Source organism: Urocitellus parryii, chromosome 13 (assembly GCF_045843805.1).
Source record: "Urocitellus parryii isolate mUroPar1 chromosome 13, mUroPar1.hap1, whole genome shotgun sequence".
Classification (NCBI taxonomy): Eukaryota; Metazoa; Chordata; class Mammalia; order Rodentia; family Sciuridae; genus Urocitellus; species Urocitellus parryii.
In genome coordinates this window covers 45,984,749-46,005,614 of record NC_135543.1, presented here as the reverse complement: position 1 = coordinate 46,005,614, position 20,866 = coordinate 45,984,749, and the positions used below count along the sequence as shown (strand labels likewise).

General features: G+C 35.7%; 1 protein-coding gene across 1 annotated transcript in view; it reads right to left on the bottom strand.

Annotated features, from left to right (window-relative positions):
- The window catches only part of Osbpl1a (oxysterol binding protein like 1A), a 218,075-nt gene that overhangs the window by 165,184 nt on the left and 32,025 nt on the right, over positions 1-20,866 (bottom strand). Inside the window, exons 5-7 of the mRNA XM_026388022.2 lie at positions 18,123-18,234; positions 13,133-13,218; positions 11,851-11,995 (exon numbers count right to left, since the gene is read on the bottom strand). Coding sequence (XP_026243807.2) covers positions 11,851-11,995; positions 13,133-13,218; positions 18,123-18,234 — 343 coding nt within the window. The remainder of the gene's footprint in view (positions 1-11,850; positions 11,996-13,132; positions 13,219-18,122; positions 18,235-20,866) is intronic.

The window sequence follows — 20,866 nt, the reverse complement described above, 5'->3', positions numbered from 1 at the left end:
AAGGGAACCATACACCAACAAGACATAACAATCATAAATATATATGCCCCAAATAATGGTGCAGCCGTGTTCATCAAGCAAACTCTTCTCAAGTTCAAGAGTCTAATAGACCAACATACAATAATCATGGGAGACTTCAACACACCTCTCTCACCACTGGACAGATCTTCCAAACAAAAGTTAAATAAGGAAACTATAGAACTCAATAACACAATTAACAACCTAGACTTAATTGACATATATAGACTATACCACCCAACTTCAAGTAGCTACACTTTTTTCTCAGCAGCACATGGAACCTTCTCAAAAATAGACCATATACTATGTCACAGGGCAACTCTTAGACAATACAAAGGGGTAGAGATAATACCATGCATCTTATCTGATCATAATGGAATGAAACTGAAAATCAATGATAAAAGAAGAAAGGAAAAATCAAGCATCACCTGGAGAATGAACAACAGGTTGCTGAGTGATCAATGGGTTTTAGAAGACATCAAGGAGGAAATTAAAAAATTCCTAGAGTTAAATGAAAACACAGACACAACATATCGGAATCTATGGGACACATTGAAAGCAGTTCTAAGAGGAAAATTCATTGCTTGGAGTTCATTCCTCAAAAAAAGAAAAAACCAACAAATAAATGATCTCATAATTCATCTCAAAATCCTAGAAAAAGAAGAGCAAAACAACAGCAAAAGAAGTAGAAGGCAAGAAATAATTAAAATCAGAGCTGAAATTAATGAAATTGAAACAAAAGAAACTATTGAAAAAATTGACAAAACTAAAAGCTGGTTCTTTGAAAAAATAAATAAAATTGACAGACCCTTAGCCATACTAACGAAGAGAAGAAGAGAGAGAACCCAAATTACTAGCATACGGGATGAAAAAGGCAATATCACAACAGACACTTCAGAAATACAGAAGATAATCAGAAATTACTTTGAATCCTTATACTCCAATAAAATAGAAGATAGTGAAGGCATAGATAAATTCCTTGAGTCTTATGATCTGCCCAGATTGAGCCAGGAGGATATAGACAACCTAAACAGACCAATAACAATAGAGGAAATAGAAGAAACCATCAAAAGACTACCAACTAAGAAAAGCCCAGGACCGGATGGGTATACAGCAGAGTTTTACAAAACCTTTAAAGAGGAACTAACACCAATACTTTTCAAGCTATTTCAGGAAATAGAAAAAGAGGGAGAACTTCCAAATTCATTCTACGAGGCCAACATCACCCTGATTCCGAAACCAGACAAAGATACTTCAAAGAAAGAAAACTACAGACCAATATCTCTAATGAACCTTGATGCAAAAATCCTCAATAAAATTCTGGCGAATCGGATTCAAATACATATCAAAAAAATTATACACCATGATCAAGTAGGATTCATCCCTGGTATGCAAGGTTGGTTCAATATACGGAAATCAATAAATGTTATCCACCACATCAATAGACTTAAAATTAAGAACCATATGATCATCTCGATAGATGCAGAAAAAGCATTCGACAAAGTACAGCATCCCTTTATGTTCAAAACTCTGGAAAAATTAGGGATAACTGGATCATACCTCAACATTGTAAAAGCAATCTATGATAAGCCACAGGCCAGCATCATTCTGAATGGAGAAAAATTGAAGGCATTCCCTCTAAGATCTGGTACAAGACAGGGATGCCCTCTCTCACCACTTCTGTTCAACATAGTCCTCGAGACACTGGCCAGAGCAATTAGGCAGACGAAAGAAATTAAAGGCATAAAAATAGGAAAAGAAGAACTTAAATTATCACTATTTGCAGATGATATGATCCTATACCTAGCAGACCCAAAAGGGTCTACAAAGAAGCTATTAGAGCTAATAAATGAATTCAGCAAAGTGGCAGGATATAAGATCAACACGCATAAATCAAAGGCATTCCTGTATATCAGCGACAAATCCTCTGAAACGGAAATGAGGACAACTACTCCATTCACAATATCCCCCAAAAAAATAAAATACTTGGGAATCAGCCTAACAAAAGAGGTGAAAGATTTATACAATGAAAATTACAGAACCCTAAAGAAAGACATAGAAGAAGACCTTAGAAGATGGAAAAATATACCCTGCTCATGGATAGGCAGAACCAACATCATCAAAATGGCGATATTACCAAAAGTCCTATATAAGTTCAATGCAATGCCAATCAAAATCCCAACAGCATATCTTGTAAAAATCGATAAAAGAATCAGGAAATTCATATGGAATAATAAAAGACCCAGAATAGCAAAAACAATACTAAGCAGGAAGTGTGAATCAGGCGGTATAGCGATACCAGACTTCAAACTATACTACAGAGCAATAGTAACTAAAACAGCATGGTACTGGTACCAAAACAGGCGGGTGGACCAATGGTACAGAATAGAGGACACAGTAACCAATCCACAAAACTACAACTATCTTATTTTTGATAAAGGGGCTAAAAGCATGCAATGGAGGAAGGATAGCATCTTCAACAAATGGTGCTGGGAAAACTGGAAATCCATTTGCACCAAAATGAATCTGAATCCCTATCTCTCGCCATGCACAAAAGTTAACTCAAAATGGATCAAGGAGCTTGATATTAAACCAGAGACATGGCATCTGATAGAAGAAAAAGTTGGTTATGATCTGCACGCTGTGGGATCGGGCTCCAAATTCCTCAATAGGACACCCATAGCGCTAGAGTTAACAAACAGAATCAACAAATGGGACTTACTCAAACTAAAAAGTTTTTTCTCAGCAAAAGAAACAATAAGAGAGATAAACAGGGAGCCTACATCCTGGGAACAAATCTTTACTCCACACACTTCAGATAGAGCCCTAATTACCAGAATATACAAAGAACTCAAAAAATTAGACAATAAGATAACAAATAACCCAATCAATAAATGGGCCAAGGACCTGAACAGACACTTCTCAGAGGAGGACATACAATCAATCAACAAGTACATGAAAAAATGCTCACCATCACTTGCAGTCAGAGAAATGCAAATCAAAACTACCCTAAGATACCATCTCACTCCAGTAAGACTGGCAGCCATTAGGAAGTCAAACAACAATAAGTGCTGGAGAGGATGCGGGGAAAAGGGCACTCTTGTTCATTGCTGGTGGGACTGCAAATTGGTGCAGCCAATTTGGAAAGCAGTATGGAGATTTCTCGGAAAGCTGGGAATGGAACCGCCATTCGACCCAGCTATTCCCCTTCTCGGTCTATTCCCTAAAGCCCTAACAAGAGCATGCTACAGGGACACTGCTACATCGATGTTCATAGCAGCTCAATTCACGATAGCAAGACTGTGGAACCAGCCTAGATGCCCTTCAATAGATGAATGGATAAAAAAAATGTGGCATTTATATACTATGGAGTATTATTCTGCATTAAAAAATGACAAAATCATAGAGTTTGGAGGGAAATGGATGGCATTAGAGCAGATTATGCTAAGTGAAGCTAGTCAATCTTTAAAAAACAAATACCAAATGACTCCTTTGATATAAGGGGAGTAAACAAGGACAGGGTAGGGACGAAGAGCTTGAGAAGAAGATTTACATTAAACAGGGATAAGAGGTGGGAGGGAAAGGGAGTGAGAAGGGAAATTGCATGGAAATGGAAGGCGATCCTCAGGGTTATACAAAATGTCATATAAGAGGAAAGGAGGGGTAAGACAAGATAATACAAATGGAAGAAAGGATGTACAGTAGAAGGGGTAGAGAGAGAAAAGGGGAGGGGAGGGGAGGGGAGGGGAGGGGGGACAGTAGAGAATAGGACAGACAGCAGAATACATCAGGCACTAGAAAGGCAATATGTCAATTAATGGAAGGGAAACTGGTGTGATACAGCAATCTGTATATGGGGTAAAAGCGGGAGTTCATAATCCACTTGAATCAAACCGTGTAATATGATGTATTAAGAACCATATAGTGTTATGAACGACCAATAAAAAAAAATAAAAAAAAAATATAAAGGAGTAGAGATAATACCATGCATCTTATCTGATCATAATGGAATGAAACTGAAAATCAACGATAAAAGAAGGAAGGAAAAATCATGCATCACTTGGAGAATGAACAATAGGTTACTGAATGATCAATGGGTTTTAGAAGACATCAAGGAGGAAATTAAAAACTTCTTAGAGTTAAATGAAAACACAGACACAACATATCAGAATCTATGGGACACATTGAAAGCAGTTCTAAGAGGAAAATTCATTGCTTGGAATTCATTCCTTAAAAAAAGAAAAAACCAACAAATAAACAATCTCATACTTCATCTCAAAATCCTAGAAAAAGAAGAGCAAAACAACAGCAAAAGAAGTAGAAGGCAAGAAATAATTAAAATCAGAGCTGAAATTAATGAAATCGAAACAAAAGAAACAATTGAAAAAAATTGATAAAACTAAAAGTTGGTTCTTTGAAAAAATAAATAAAATCGACATACCCTTAGCCATGCTAGCGAAGAGAAGAAGAGAGAGAACTCAAATTACTAGCATACGGGATGAAAAAGGCAAGATCACAACAGACACTTCAGAAATAGAGAAGATAATCAGAAATTATTTTGAATCCTTATATTCCAATAAAATAGAAGATAGTGAAGGCATAGATAAATTTCTTAAGTCATATGATCTGCCCAGAATGAGTAAGGAGGATATAGACAACCTAAACAGACCAATAACAATTGAGGAAATAGAAGAAACCATCAAAAGACTACCAACTAAGAAAAGCCCAGGACCGGATGGGTATACAGCAGAGTTTTACAAAACCTTTAAAGAGGAACTAACACCAATACTTTTCAAGCTATTTCAGGAAATAGAAAAAGAGGGAGCTCTTCCAAATACATTCTATGAGGCCAACATCACCCTGATGCTGAAACCAGACAAAGACACTTCAAAGAAAGAAAACTACAGACAAATATCTCTAATGAACCTAGATGCAAAAATCCTCAATAAAATTCTGGCGAATCGGATTCAAAAACATATCAAAAAAATTGTACACCATGATCAAGTAGGATTCATCCCTGGGATACAAGGCTGGTTCAATATACTGAAATCAATAAATGTTATTCACCACATCAATACACTTAAAAATAAGAACCATATGATCATCTCGATAGATGCAGAAAAAGCATACGACAAAGTATAGCATCCCTTTATGTTCAAAACTCTAGAAAAATTAGGGATAACAGGATCATACCTCAACATTGTAAAAGCAATCTATGATAAGCCACAGGCCAGCATCATTCTGAATGGAGAAAAATTGAAGGCATTCCCTCTAAAATCTGGAACAAGACAGGGATGCCCTCTCTCACCACTTCTGTTCAACATAGTCCTCGAAACACTGGCCAGAGAAATTAGACGAAAGAAATTAAAGGCATAAAAATAGGAAAAGAAGAACTTAAATTATCACTATTTGCAGATGATATGATTCTATACCTAGCAGACCCAAAAGGGTCTACAAAGAAACTATTAGAGCTAATAAATGAATTCAGCAAAGTGGCAGGATATAAAATCAACATGCATAAATCAAAGGCATTCCTGTATATCAGCAACAAATTCTCTGAAATGGAAATGAGGACAACTACTCCATTCACAATATCTTCAAAAAAAATAAAATACTTGGGAATCAACCTAACAAAAGAGGTGAAAGATCTATACAATTAAAACTACAGATCCCTAAAGAGAGATATAGAAGAAGATCTTAGAAGATGGAAAAATATACCCTGTTCATGGATAGGCAGAATTAACATCATCAAAATGGCGATATTACCAAAAGTTCTCTACAAGTTCAATGCAATGCCAATCAAAATCCCAACGGCATTTCTTGTAGAAATAGAGAAAGCAATCATGAAATTCATATGGAAAAATAAAAGACCCAGAATAGCAAAAACAATGCTAAGTAGGAAGTGTGAATCAGGCGGTATAGCGATACCAGACTTCAAACTATATTACAGAGCAATAGTAACAAAAACAGCATGGTACTGGTACCAAAACAGGTGGGTGGACCAATGGTACAGAATAGAGGATACAGTAACCAATCCACAAAACTACAACTATCTTATATTTGATAAAGGGGCTAAAAACATGCAATGGAGGAAGGATAGCATCTTTAACAAATGGTGCTGGGAAAACTGCAAATCCGTTTGCATCAAAATGAAACTGAATCCCTTTCTCTCGCCATGCACAAAAGTTAACTCAAAATGGATCAAGGAGCTTGATATCAAATCAGAGACACGGCGTCTGATAGAAGAAAAAGTTGGCTATGATCTACATACTGTAGGGTCTGGCTCCAAATTCCTCAATAGGACACCCATAGCACAAGAGTTAACAACTAGAATTAACAAATAGGACTTACTCAAACTAAAAAGTTTTTTCTCAGCAAAAGAAACAATAAGAGAGGTAAACAGGGAGCCTACATCCTGGGAACAAATCTTTACTCCTCACACTTCAGATACAGCCATAATATCCAGAGTATACAAAGAACTCACAAAATTAGACAATAAGATAACAAATAACCCAATCAACAAATGGGCCAAGGACCTGAACAGACACTTCTCAGAGGAGGACATACAATCAATCAACAAGTACATGAAAAAATGCTCAACATCGCTAGCAGTCAGAGAAATGCAAATCAAAACCACCCTAAGATACCATCTCACTCCAGTAAGATTGGCAGCCATTATGAAGTCAAACAACAACAAGTGCTGGAGAGGATGTGGGGAAAAGGGTACACTTGTTCATTGTTGGTGGGACTGCAAATTGGTGCAGCCAATTTGGAAAGCAGTATGGAGATTTCTTGGAAAGCTGGGAATGGAACCACCATTTGACCCAGCTATTCCCCTTCTCGGTCTATTCCCTAAAGACCTAATAAGAGCATGCTACATCGATGTTCATAGCAGCACAATTCACAATAGCAAGATTGTGGAACCAACCTAGATGCCCTTCAATAGATGAATGGATAAAAAAATGTGGCATTTATACACAATGGAGTATTATTCTGCATTAAGAAATGACAAAATCATAGAATTTGGAGGGAAATGGTGGCATTAGAGCAGATTATGCTAAGTGAAGCTAGCCATTCCTTAAAAAACAAATGCCAAATGACTTCTTTGATATAAGGGGAGTAACGAAGGACAGAGTAGGGACGAAGAGCATGAGAAGAAGATAGGGATGAGAGGTGGGAGGGAAAGGGAGAGTGAAGGGAAATTGCATGGAAATGGAAGGTCCTCAGGGTTATACAAAATTACATACAAGAGGAAGTGAGAGGTAAGGGAAGAAATGTTTTACAGTAGAGGGGGTAGAGAGAGAAGAGGGGAGGGGAGGGGAGGGGAGGGGGGATAGTAGAGGATAGGCTATAGAGCAGAATACATCAGACACTAGAATGGTAATATGTAAATCAATGGAAATGTAACTGATGTGATTCAGCAATCTGTATACGGGGTAAAAATGGGAGTTCATAACCCTTTTGAATCAAACTGTGAAATATGATATATCAAGAAATATGTAATGTTTTGAACGACCAACAATAAAAAAAGAGAAAAAAAAGATATGCAGTAGTAAGTGTGGGTGATGAAATATAGAGCTATAGAAATTGCCATAGGTGCTGGAAGAAAGTTTAGTATTAACCATAAAGATAAAAATGACCCAGCAATTAATTCTATATCTACATAGGAAAACCCTTGCATGTGTGTACCAAAATATATGCAGAAGAAGGATCATAGTGATGTTTTTCTAATACCTAAAATCTGAAACAATTCAAATGACTACAAACATTGAATGCATAAATTAATTATGAAATGTTTAAGACAATTATGGAATATTTAAGACAATGTACTAGCAAAAAATAATGAAAATAAATGCACCAAAGCTGCCTACATCAAGGTGTATGACTTCTGCAACAACTTTTAGTAGAAGCCAGCCTCACATAATATGTTATAGTTAATGGTCAAATGGGATTTCACTTTTTTTTTATTTTGCCAAAATAAAATAAGGATCCAGTTGAAAATCCTGAGGATAAAAAAAAATAAAAAAATAAAACTGTTCTGAAAAGTAAAATAAATAAATAAATAAATTTTCTGACTAGGAAAAAAAATGCGCCTCTGTCATCTGTCAAGCTCCCATATGTGCATGCTTTCATTTTTAAACTATGTGGTCTGCTCATCTACCCTAAGTCAATACCCAAACCAAGATCTTGCTGAGAGATCTTATTCATCTCATGATTTTAATGAACTCTTTGTGCTAATAATTCCCAAGTATCTTTCTTCCCCAGATTTTTCCATTAACCTCAAATTTCTATTTTCAAATGTCTCACTTGATTTATATAATAGATATTTCAAAATTTAAATATCTTTAAAAGCCAAACTCCCTTTGGATCAGCTGCTAAATTGCTACCTTCCCTTCCTCAGTAACTAAAGGCATTTTCCAAACACTCAAGTCAAACTCTGTCATCCTTGACCACTTCACATCCAAACCATGACAAAACCCTGGCCACTCTACCTTAAAAATGTATTAAAAACCTAACCACTGAACTACTACCTGTGTTGCCATAATCCTACTGAAGTCGACACCATCTCTCACCCAGATTATTCCAACAGCCTCTTCCTTGCTGTTCCTCTCTGTCCCTGCCCTCCTGCAGTCTATTCTACTTACAGCTAGCCAGATGATATTATGTAACTTAAGTCAAATTGTACCACTGCTGCACTCTAAATCCCCCATTTTCCCATCTCACATAGATACAAAACTCCCTGAAAACAGGGGTTTGCCTGCTTTGCTTTCTTCACTGCTCCAGATCCCGAGTATCTGGTATTACCTAGCACACAAACACCCTAAGTATTTGTTGAATAAATGAGTCTTAATTACCATAGGGTCATTAGTCCTTTTATCCAGCAGAATACCCCAGGTTCTCTTCCATTTTTACATTTTGAACCTTTGACTTTCTTAGAATTGTTTTGAATTCATAAATTAATTTTTGGAGAACCCCTAGCTTTTAAATGTTGAGTTCCTCTCCACCCAAAACATGATAGGTCTATTTTTTTAGATGTTCTTTTATGTTGTGTTCATAATTTCCTCCATAAAAAAACTAAGCATTTTTATCAAATATATACCCACTTTTTTTTGCTATTACCATAAATGTTACCTTTTAAAAAATTACATTTCTGCCACAATTAAATCTTCAAGCTCTTTTTCTATTACATATTCCTCCTTAAATTTAAATGCTTAAATTTCCCTTTGCCTTAAAAAACCTCCATTTGAGGCTGGGGATGTAGCTTAGAGATAGCACACTTGCCTGTCATGTGTGAAGCCCCTGAGTTCCATCCCCAATGCCACACAAAACAAAATAAATAAATAAATAAAAATAAATAAAATTTTAAAACTCCACTTGGCTATGAAGCCATCTGTTCTTAAATGGAAGTAGTTAAGTAGTGCTAACTCAGCTTCTTCACTTCCTACTCAATCCTTAAGCCCTAACCTAGCCTTTGTTCAACAATGGTCCAGTGAAAACTGCTCTTTCAGAAATGATCACCACGCATTGAGTCAATGAATTCCACAGCCCTTCCTCAGTGTTTATCTTCTTCAGTCTAAGTTGAACATGATACCAATAACATCCTACCCCTTTGCTCTGAATTTTTTCTCTTCTTTTGGCTTCCATTAAACTGATTTTCTTTCCCTTCTCATGGGTATGTCCCCTTCTCCATCCTCCAATTTCTCTCATACCTTTATTCCAGGAAGAACTTGTACTCTGTTTTAGGGATATAGGGAGAGCCTCTTGAGGGAAGCAGACTTTCAGCCAGCTCTTAAAGTGAGAATAGGGTTTACCATATGGATAAGTAGAAAAGAAGAATTTCTGGCAGAAAGAATAGCATATGCAAGCGGGGTGTAGTGGTGGACACCTGTAATTCTAGCAACTTGGGAGGCTGAGGCTGGAGGACCACAAGTTTAAGACCAGCCTGAACAACTTAGCAAAACCCTGCTTCAAAAAGGAAAAGGGGTTGGGGATGTAGCTCATTGTCCGAGAATACCTAGATTCAATCCCCAGTATAAAGAAGAAAAAAAAAAGCCAAGTGAGGAAAGCATAGTTAACTTAACACAGAGCCTTGAATAGTTTGGTGCATTCAGAGCTGTACTGTCCAATATGGTAGATGCAAATCATATGCAGTAATAGGTACCTGAAATGTGGCTATTCCAAATTGAGGTGTGCTGCAAGTGACCTTCCAAATTAAGGGGTAAGATGGCCTGCCATTCCAAGGCTTTCTACTATATAAGTCTAACCTGTATGCAGTAGTAACTAATGCTGCTCCTCTTATGTGCTCTTGGATGTGACAACCTGGAGATATCTCCTAAACTTATGTTTTCATCTTCATGTTTTTTTCATAATCTTTTCTCTGCCAAGAATACCCTTTCCCAAACTTCTTATCATAGGGAATCAAAATCTTAATAAAAGTATTATGTTTATAGAATTAGAGAAAAACCTAAGGATACAGCCTTTTGTTAGAGATACAAATTGAAGCATTTAGACATGATTTTTTTAAAATCCTACTAGGATTTCAGAGTCTATATCAAATACCTACTCCTTCATGTGAAATAATTTTTATTTAACCCAAACCTTCAACAAATACACATATTAGAACATATTATGTGCTATATGTTGCTCTAGGTGCTAGTTAAACCTGTTAATAAAATGTTATCCCTGGCCAAATGAGGTTAGTCTTAAGGCAGACAGTTCCATAAGATAACTATTACAATGAAACATAATTAAGGCTCTGATGGAGCTGGATACAAAGTCCTTCCTACAGGAGCACTGACAAGTCCTAATACAGGCTGGTGTCAGGCAGAGGGAAGCATCCTAAAATGACATAAAAGGCCCTCATGGGATATTCTCCCTTTAATTACCCAAGACATTTCTGGTAGCTTCTTTTATGTTTATCTAATTCTATCTTGGATACAGTCAAGCATGTACCCTAGACTCCCAACATCTGTAGTTTCCATATTTGCCAACTTGCCCATTGCTAAATTTATTTAACACCAAAATTAATACCTATGGTGATTTCTTGATTATTCATGCACATTCTCAGAGTGGGAAAAAGTTTTGAGTTGCCCAAGACTCACTTTCCCAGCTTTTTCTACAAGTTGAGCTAGAAAAAGCTGATACTTGGTTCAGCTCTCATAAGGAACAAGTGTCCCTGCTGTGGTTTATATTTAGAGTCACATTTTTGTGTTTTTGTTGGCGACTTTGATGTTTTAAATGGCCCTAAAGCACAGTGTTGAAGTACTGCCTAGTGTTCCTAGGTACAAGATAGTGATGTGCCTTCCACAGAAAACACAACTTAGCCAAGCTTCATTCAGGCATAATTATGATTTCGTTACTCATGATCTGAGTATTAATGAATCATCAATATATATTAAATAAGGTGTTTTTAAACAGACCCACAAATGTTATAGATCAGTGGGTGAAAATGTGACGAGAGGCCCCCAGGAACCTCCTGAGCTTCTAGGAACAATGGTTCAGAATTCATTAATTCAGTATTGGTGGCAATGTTCCAGGACATAACTACTACAAACAATTGGAATCAATAGTACTTATCTTTCCCTCAAGGGTCAGATCTATCTTAGTCATCACTGGTGCTTCCTTTGGCATAGGCAAGCAATACCAAAGAGTTTAAATCTTAACTGAAAAAAAAACTAATGTTTATTATTTCTTTAGTGAATGCCTTGACTTCAAAAGTAGAGATCATACAGTTTAACAAAGGCTGACTACTAAAACAAAATAATCTTATATAATATTGACGCATTTTATGGCTTCAGAATGACCAGCAAAGGCTTTCATCAATATGCTTACCATTTTTGTTCTTCAGATTAGGATCTGCTCCACTTTTTAGAAGTTTTAAGGCACACTGCTTGTGGGCCCGGTAGGCTGCACAATGCAACGGTGTATTTCCTAACTGATCCGAACAATTAACATCAGGAGGATTAGGCCTGTTGAGCTACCAATGAGAGAAATGCAATGCAGAATTATACATCAAAAGCAGACTTTCTCCCAGAAGGTGTTCAAGCAGAGCCTAGAGAACAGCAGGAGTGGTTTGGCATTTAGACTATACATGACTTCTGGCTCACTAAATCAGCCAACCCTACCACTCCTGTGCTCGTCCCACAAATGCCACTAGATCGCAGACCTATGTCCAGTTTCCACAGCCCTTGATGACAAGACACTACACACTATGCCAGTGACACCCTATCCACCCCTGGCATTTAAATTTCACCAAGCGTGCTTGCTCCGACCAGTTATGCATTTATTCACACTCGTGACAGCAAAGCTACGAATCAGGCTACCATGAACAGTCCCTGAGGAGAGTTAAAACCATAGATGTTAAATGTGTAAATGTCAAAGTTCTATTGAATTTGTTGTTCCCACCTTACTGTTTTAGGAACTTCTTTATATAGTCTCCATTTCACAAAATTTTAAAAAATGTTTCAGGCACCAAACTTAGAAACTAAAGGAGCTGTTTCAAATAAAGCTGAAATAACTTTAAAGCAAATGGCAATGCTTCAGTCTTGAATTCAGAACAAATTTAGAGTTTCATGTTTAATGAGACTATGCAGGAAATGGAAACTGGAAAGTAGGTCCCCTAGGAGGAAAAAAAAAAAGTATGCAAAGCTTTTAATCTGCACTAACATGATATAATATTCTGAAATACATCCCTTTTTTTCTATTTTCTAGAAGGACAGCATTCCTTTCAGAAATTACTGCTCATCAAAATTAGGGAGAAAAACTTACCCCTTTAGCGACTCCTACATATTGTGTTTAAATTTTAAATTGGTTTAATCCAAAAAAATAATTTAAGTTGTCCTTACATTAACTATTTTCTATTAAAAATTAGATTTTTATCCATCAGGTTTTCAGCAGGGGGTGGGAATGTAAATCAGAAATTCAGAAAAACAAATCACCATTTAAAATGTGTCCTGCTTAAACTTTACTGTGCTCAATGTTGTTAGACATTTAAGGACTTTTGTCCTATTATTATAATCTCTTGACACTTTCAGTCCCCTGTTCATGAAATTATGAACTTTACATTAAGTTTAAAATTTCTTGAAGAACTGCCTTTTTCTTATTGTTGTATTACCAGAGCTGTGAGTTCTGCTGTTTTGCCTTCTCTTGCTGCTGCTAAAAGCAATTCTTCAAGCTTTCTTTGTTGTGTCCTTTCTACAGCTGCAAAAAGAAAACATGTATGATTCTGCTACCAGTCAGCATCCTTTTAGCATCTTAATTACAAAGACATATAAAGAAAAATGTGGTCATAGTGAAAAAAGTTTTGAACTGTAATTCAAATGCAGACTATAGACTCTCATTCTTTCAGATGAGTTCAATCTCCTTCAAGTTTGATGGAATTATGTTTTCAATTCAGTGGACTGTGTTTTATTCATCATAATACTCAACAAAATTATGAATTACTTTTGTATAGTGAAATACTATTATGTATCTATCTGCTTGGAAAGGTAGATAAACTGTGTTCAGACCTTCCAGAACCTTTTAAAGGGAAGAGAAAAATAATAAGAAATAGCATTGGTAGAAAGATAAACAAACCACATAAACATATGCAGATAGGTTTTAATCTACTTACATACTTCCACATATTATAAAATTTATTCTATTTAATAAATATCATAACACTACTACCAAGTGCTATTCAATACACTTAAAAAATATTAACTCATTACATCATCCTACCCACCCTGAAGTAGTTGTTACTATGCTAATTCTGTGGACAAAGAAATGGAGGCATCAGGAGGTCAGGGAACGTGGCCGAGGTCATGAGGTGGAGGAGCAGGGCTGTGAATTTAGGCAAGCTGGTGCCAAAGCCCATGCTACTTTCAAATCATGTTTGCATGAAAAGAGCAACTGGCAATCTAATCTAAGAGTAGAATAAGTTCTCATTTCTGCTAGATTTGGATTCTGTTTTGACTTACAGAAAAGAAACAATTTCATACAAAGTTTAGTAATCCCATTTAACACACATGTACAATATCCTATGCAAAGGCTCAAGAGAGGATTATTCTCCTGGCAGTTTTCCTGGCTAAGACAAGTCATGGGCAGAGAAACAGGCTGGGGAACCAGATTACTGGGGAAACAGATGAACATTTTTTAACAGTAATTACTACATGCTAATCCTTGATCCAGATACTATGTAAACCACTGCATTTCAACTACAGAGAACACAAACATTGAATATAGGAAAAGTAAAAACCAGTTTAGCTTTGTCTTAAGAAATGATGAAGTAACTCAGAATCATCATCATCTATTCTCACATTTTTGCTTCCATACTCAGACTCTGTCTATGTAGGCGCTCGGTGGCTTTAATAGGAACCACTATCTTCCATCTTTCCTTTCACTATGAGCTCTTCAAGAGCAGTAATCCCCTGGTACCTGCCTCCACTACTGCATTATCCTGACCTATAACTTATTCCCTTAGTGTCTGGATGGATCCCAGAGCCTCATGCATGTTAGGCAAGCTTTCTATCTTGAGCTATATCCCCAGTCCTCTCTCAGAGGTCCTTTAAGTCTAGCACCTGTTCTTAATTCTTATGTATCCAGGCATTTATAAGGTACTCAGCACAATACATATCAGTTGTTAAATAATGTTTCACACTTCAGGGAAAGGATATAAAGAATACCCTAATATTTTTTTCTAGATTTTCTAGGCTCACAAATGAGAACAAATAGGAATTTAAGAGTTGAAAACCCTGCATATGTCCCTGTAAACTTCCTGTGCTATGTTTATTCAGAGCAAAGACTGGTGATCCAGTAAATGAAAAGCAAATACTCCAACTTCAGGTGATGGGGCTCCTAGAGTGCTGATAACATTCTCTTTCTTTGGATGCTGTTCATAAGGACACTGTATTTTTGTGAAAATAGTGGGCTGCATATTAATGATATATATTTTTATCTCCATGAATACATCTTAAGGAAGTACTCTAAATCCAAAAAAATATTAAAATTTAAATTTAATAAGATACCAAACTCTTTCATTTCAATCAGAATCTAGAGTTAGTTGGGATTTCAGAGGTCATGAAATCTACCTTCACCTTAATAGAATATACTTTCACAGGTTTGTAGTAGTACACATTGAAATGCAGAATACCTGGTAAATTTTGATGCGGATAGAAAATCACAACTTCACAATCACCACAGAAATAGATAATTTGGACAAATATTATCAATGAATGTTAAAACCACTGACTGAAAATTTATTGGTAAACAAAATACATTATGTGGTCTCAAGTTTCTCCCTCAGTTTATTAGTTACAAAGGGAAAAACATAGAATTCCAATGGACCACCCAGTGATCAGAGTTAACATCACCAATAATGGAACAAAGTGACATTCTGTATCTCCTATGATGCACCAGTGAGGACACAACCTCACCTATACAATATTCCTGCCAAAAAAAAAATGCATACCCTGAATCTGATCATATAAAACAGAAAAACCCAAATTGAGGGACATTCTACAAATAATTCCACAACTGCCTTCCTCTTCTAAAAGGCAAACATTATGAAAGGGGCGGGGGGAAAACCTGCAGAACTGTTTCAGATACAAGATGACTAGAAAGATGTGACAATTAAATACAACATGGGACTTCTGATTAGATCCTGGATTGGGTGGAAAATGCTACAAGAAATTTTTTTACACAACAGGCAAAATTTATATATAAAAAACATATATAATATTGTTGAGTACCCCATATTCAAAATGTTTGGGATCACTTGTCAACACTAATTCAAAAATCCAAAATGGAAAATACTCAAGGATCCAAAAACTTTTTGAATATCAATGGTACTCAAAAATTTTACATTTTCAAGCAATTCCAATTTCAGATTAGGGATGCTCAACCTGTATATTAATGTAAAGTTCCCTGAGAGTGATCACTATGAAATCAGCCCTCCATATTCATGGGTTTCACATCTGTGGATTTAACCAACCAGATTGAAAATAATAAAACATTCTGTATCTGTATTGAACATGTTCAAATTTTTCTTGTAATTATTCCCTAAATAATACAGTAAAACTGCTATTTACATAGCATTTACACTGTATTAGGGATCATAAGTAACTTGGGAGGACATGCATAGATTATAAACAAATACATTTTATGTAAGGGATATGAGCACCTGCAGATTTTGGTATCCAGGGATGCCCTACACCAATCCCTATAGAACTGAGGAAAGACTAAAATTATGTGATATGTAAGAAAATATGCTTGTTCTTAAGAGATATTTGCTGAAGTATCAGTATTTCTGCAAATTATTCTCAAATTGTTTAACAAAAAAAGTAAATAACATCAAATATGTACAATAACTCAGGTATGGCAAAATTTCTACCAATTGATGAATCTAAATAAAGGACATACAAAGGAAGTACAACTGTTCATTGTATTAATCTTGAAATATTCCAATAGGTTGGAGACTTTTTCAAAATAAAAAGACAAATGAGAAACATAAAAAAGTTTGGGTTTTGTTTGTTTGTTTTTGCCTGACAAGTAGTAGTCTACTGTTTCCCCAAATACTAAAATCATAGGAAATTCACTGCACTTTCTAAGGCAACTCACACCATTGTGACAATATACTGGCCCCAAATATCAACTCCCTGGTACCATATCAAGTGGGCCATCAACTAGCCGTAGTTCTGCCACAAATAACATCATCCTTTCCTAAATAACTGCTCTTCAGATATTTAAGTATGCTGTCACTGTGCCTAACTATGTCTACCTCTCTGGAATAAAAAAATTCCTGTCTCTTTGTGCATTATCCCCTGATCTGGTTTCTGGTCTATGTATGGTCTTCGTAGGTTGCTCAAAGCACCTCTTGTAGTTTGCCAATGACTGTTTAGTGATCTACCCACAAATGGTATTATATTGGCTAAGGGGAGCTCATTAGAACAGAATCACTCAATTGGGTCTCTAATTCTGTTTCCCAGGATATGACCACATGAGCTGACAAATCATATTACCCGTGAAGTCAAATAAGCCCTTGTCCTTGCACAATTTAGGTTTTGGAAGAGCCTTAAAGCATGTCTTTACAATTTCTCTTATTAAATGTCAACTTGTCAGGCTAACCTAACATTCCAGTCTGTCAGGAAAACCTCAGTTCTGGGTTCTCATCTTGATACATTAAAACAACAGGACAGGAACAAAGACAGTTACCTTATCCTCTCAATTAGTCTATAATGTATTAAAGGGCAGAGACTACAACCAATACATTTTGCATGTCCCCAAATCACATGATATACTGCCTGACAGAGATAGTATATGTGACTTCTATTCATTGATAATGAAAGAATTTGTTTTAATGCAGGAGTATGTTAAGACACTGATCTAAAGATATCTGAAGAGCAAAGCTGACCCGAAAGGAGAATAGTGAATGCTGGAGACTGGGAAGTGGGAGAAAAAAAGAATTGGATTTGATCAGTGTATGTTGTATGCATGTAAGAAAATATTGCACTAACCTATTAATACATATAAAGAATATACGTTAATAAAAAAATTTTTAAATAAAGATGTCTGAACACAGACATTTTCTAACTGCAGAACAAGAAAGAAGAGTTCAGTTCTGAAAGTCAATGGAAAAATAGTAAAAAGTAGGATGTAGGATATTACACAGATAAAAACACTAATAACTGTTATACATCAATGAGGTCTTCAAGAAAATGGAGCCAGTTGTCTTCCCCAATATCAAAACACTCCCGGTAGCCACACTACTTGGTTTCTCTGTCTGGAACAGCACCTCTGAATTCCTTCACAACCGTATTTCACCAGCTTATCCATTACATTCCCTCAATTCTCTTTTTCTACTTTTATTTTGCTGGATATTGGAAAAATAGATTTCTAAAACATGCATAATTTTGCATAAGCTAAGAATTTAAATGCCATGAGGGAATTCTCATATAGATAATTTTGTGTACAAATAACTACTCCCCAAATGACATTATCAATAGAGTACAAGAGAGTACAGGCTTCTTGTCATCTACATTGATATTTTAGAAGCTATTTTACCCATGCTATCGATCTTGGCTATAATTAAGCTAAATTATGTTTATGTTAAGATCCATGATATTTACCTTCAAGCATGCTTCTGATTTCTTTGTCATGTGTAGCTTCTTTTGCTGTCTGTCCACTTCCATTTACCACTGTAGTATCAGCGTCGTATTCTAAGAGAAGCATTACCAATTCCTAAATAGACAAATTATTTTTGGCCATATTAAGCTAAGATTTTATTATATTCCTTTTCCAAATTATCAATCATTACAGAGTTTTACAAAAAAAGTCCTATATAAGGAGCTTTATATGACATCAATTATGACAATAAGTGATTCAAATAATTGTAATAATAATTGATGATTGCCTAGAAAACTGACAATCCACAATACACAGCCAACATCTATAAATAAGTTTTAAAATAAATTATGTGGCATGTACCAAAATTATTCTTGTGATAAAACTAAATGTGTAAGTTTGAAAAGTCATTATTCAAATTAGAGCATATAGTATATTCATTTATCATTCCTCTAAGGCCTGATGAGAAACAATAATTCCCCAACAGACCTACATTTCTTAAAGTTAATTTTGATTCATTCAGAAAATAGAATAATATTCTCTGAAGTGATATAAACTAATGAGATGTACTATACTACTGAGGAATTGCTTATCATGAAGCAAACAACAAATGACAGTTTCATTCATGTATAAGTGGCTAATTGCTATTTTAGGAATTTCAAATTAATTGTTAATATATGTTAAGTCCAGGTATCACTGGTCAGTTATATAACTTAAAACAAATGGAGGAGAAAAATGCAGACAATAGAAATTTGATATCTGCTTTCCCTGAGATATATAGTGCCCAAGGAGAGAATAATGACAGTGCTTGCTTTCAAGCTCCACACTAAGTGCTGTTCTAACTCCTAGAATGACAGTGGCTATAACCTAGGAAGTGATATCTCATGTTGTCATAGGAAATTTTATGGCCCAGAGGAAAGAGAAAACCTCTATGTCATTTAAAAATATATTTTTATAGTTATGTACTTAAATAACATTAAAAAACACAAACAAGAAAAGGAAATAATATACTCATTTTCCTAATCACTAAATGACCACTATAAACATTTTGCTCTTTCTTTCTAATCATTTTCCATTGCAGAAGTTTGAGTTTTTATGTTGTTTTGTTTTTAAGGGTCTCACCAATGTTGCCCTTGTCAGCCCTGAACTCCTGGGCTTTAAATCTTCTTGTTCATTCTTCCAAGTCTCTAGGACTATAGGAGTGCACCACTGTACCACCCCAAACTTAAGATGTTTTAAACATAATTTCATCCATATGAAATAGTTGTTTTATGTTATACACCTATTTTCTAATATATATGTCTAGTATATGACATATTTTTCATGGCTCAATATTATTCTGTTATTATATATAAATTATTCTATGTTATATAGAATTATATATATATATATATATGTATCTATATCTGTATCTGGGATTTTATATAATATATATATATATCTGTATCTGGGTTTTTTTTTGTTGTTGTTGTTCCTGTTGTTTATTCTTTTGTTTTGTTTTGCAGTGCTGTAAATTAAACCCAGGGCCTGTACATATTAAGAACTCTAACACTTAGCTACACCCCCAGACCTTTCCCGCCTATTTTTAAATGCAGTACATAGGGGCTAGAGCTGTAACTCCGTGGTGGAGCTCTTGCCTAGCATATGCGAGGCCTATTTTTAATTGCTCAGTGGACCTTTTGCTGCATAACTACTCTTAAATTAAATTTCAAAAAGTTAAAGTCCAGCTGTGGTTTTCTATGCTCAAAGATCATCCTGCCTTTTAACACTTGTATAGATACAAAACAATTAGCTGTCATCTTTTTCTTGGTCATCCCCCAAGATCTGGAATTCTTCACCTAGTACTTATGAGTCCCTGGTACTTTTAATTTCCACTCCGCCCTCACAGGTATCCCTTTCATCCACTGAGAAAACTGTTCTTTTCTGAACCATTCAACAATTGCCCACATATTTAATTAATTATTTCACTTAACATACTTATATACTTAACATTGTACAAGGCTTCACAGAGAACATTCCTGGATATCAACTACTGAGGGGAGACTGTGTGTGGCTCAGTAGTAGAGCACTTTCCTATCATGTGCAAAGTCCTAAGCTCAATTTCCAGCACTGTGAGGAAAAAAAAAAATGAAGTGACTTTAGAAAGCTCCGACAAACTTTGCACACCTGTTTAGGATGAAATCAAGAAAAAAATCAATAAAATAACAGAGATAAAGCAATCTATGTGGTGGGGGGAGTATATTTCCAAGTACCAACAATAGAAAGAAGAATTAAGAGTGAAAACTATTTCAAAGACCAATAGAAATATTACACAGGGAGCCCATGTGGAGGAAGATAAGCCCCATTTTAGATACATGAAATTTCAGCTCCCTGAGGGGTAGCTAAGGCCACCAACATGCAGCTGAACAGAGGCCCTGGATACCTGCAGAGTAGTCTGAGGTAAAATTACAGATTTCCAAATAACCCCCTAGGAACTAAAAAAATGAAGCCATAAGAGTAGATTGGTTTATTGAGCAAAGTTTCCCAAGAAAAGAAAAGGGTGTTAAAAAATGAAGCCTTAAGGGAAAAAACAAAAAAATAATCATGAAGGCAGCCAGAGAAACTTCAGAGCCTCCTTCCAAAGAAATAATCAGAATGTCAGGTTGCAGCTGAAGAAAACAGAAGCCCTTAAAGTTAGTGAACCACTTATGACCTTTTCCCCAAACTCCAATTCCTGGACAAGCCAAGAACTAGACTATAAAAGGAGCTA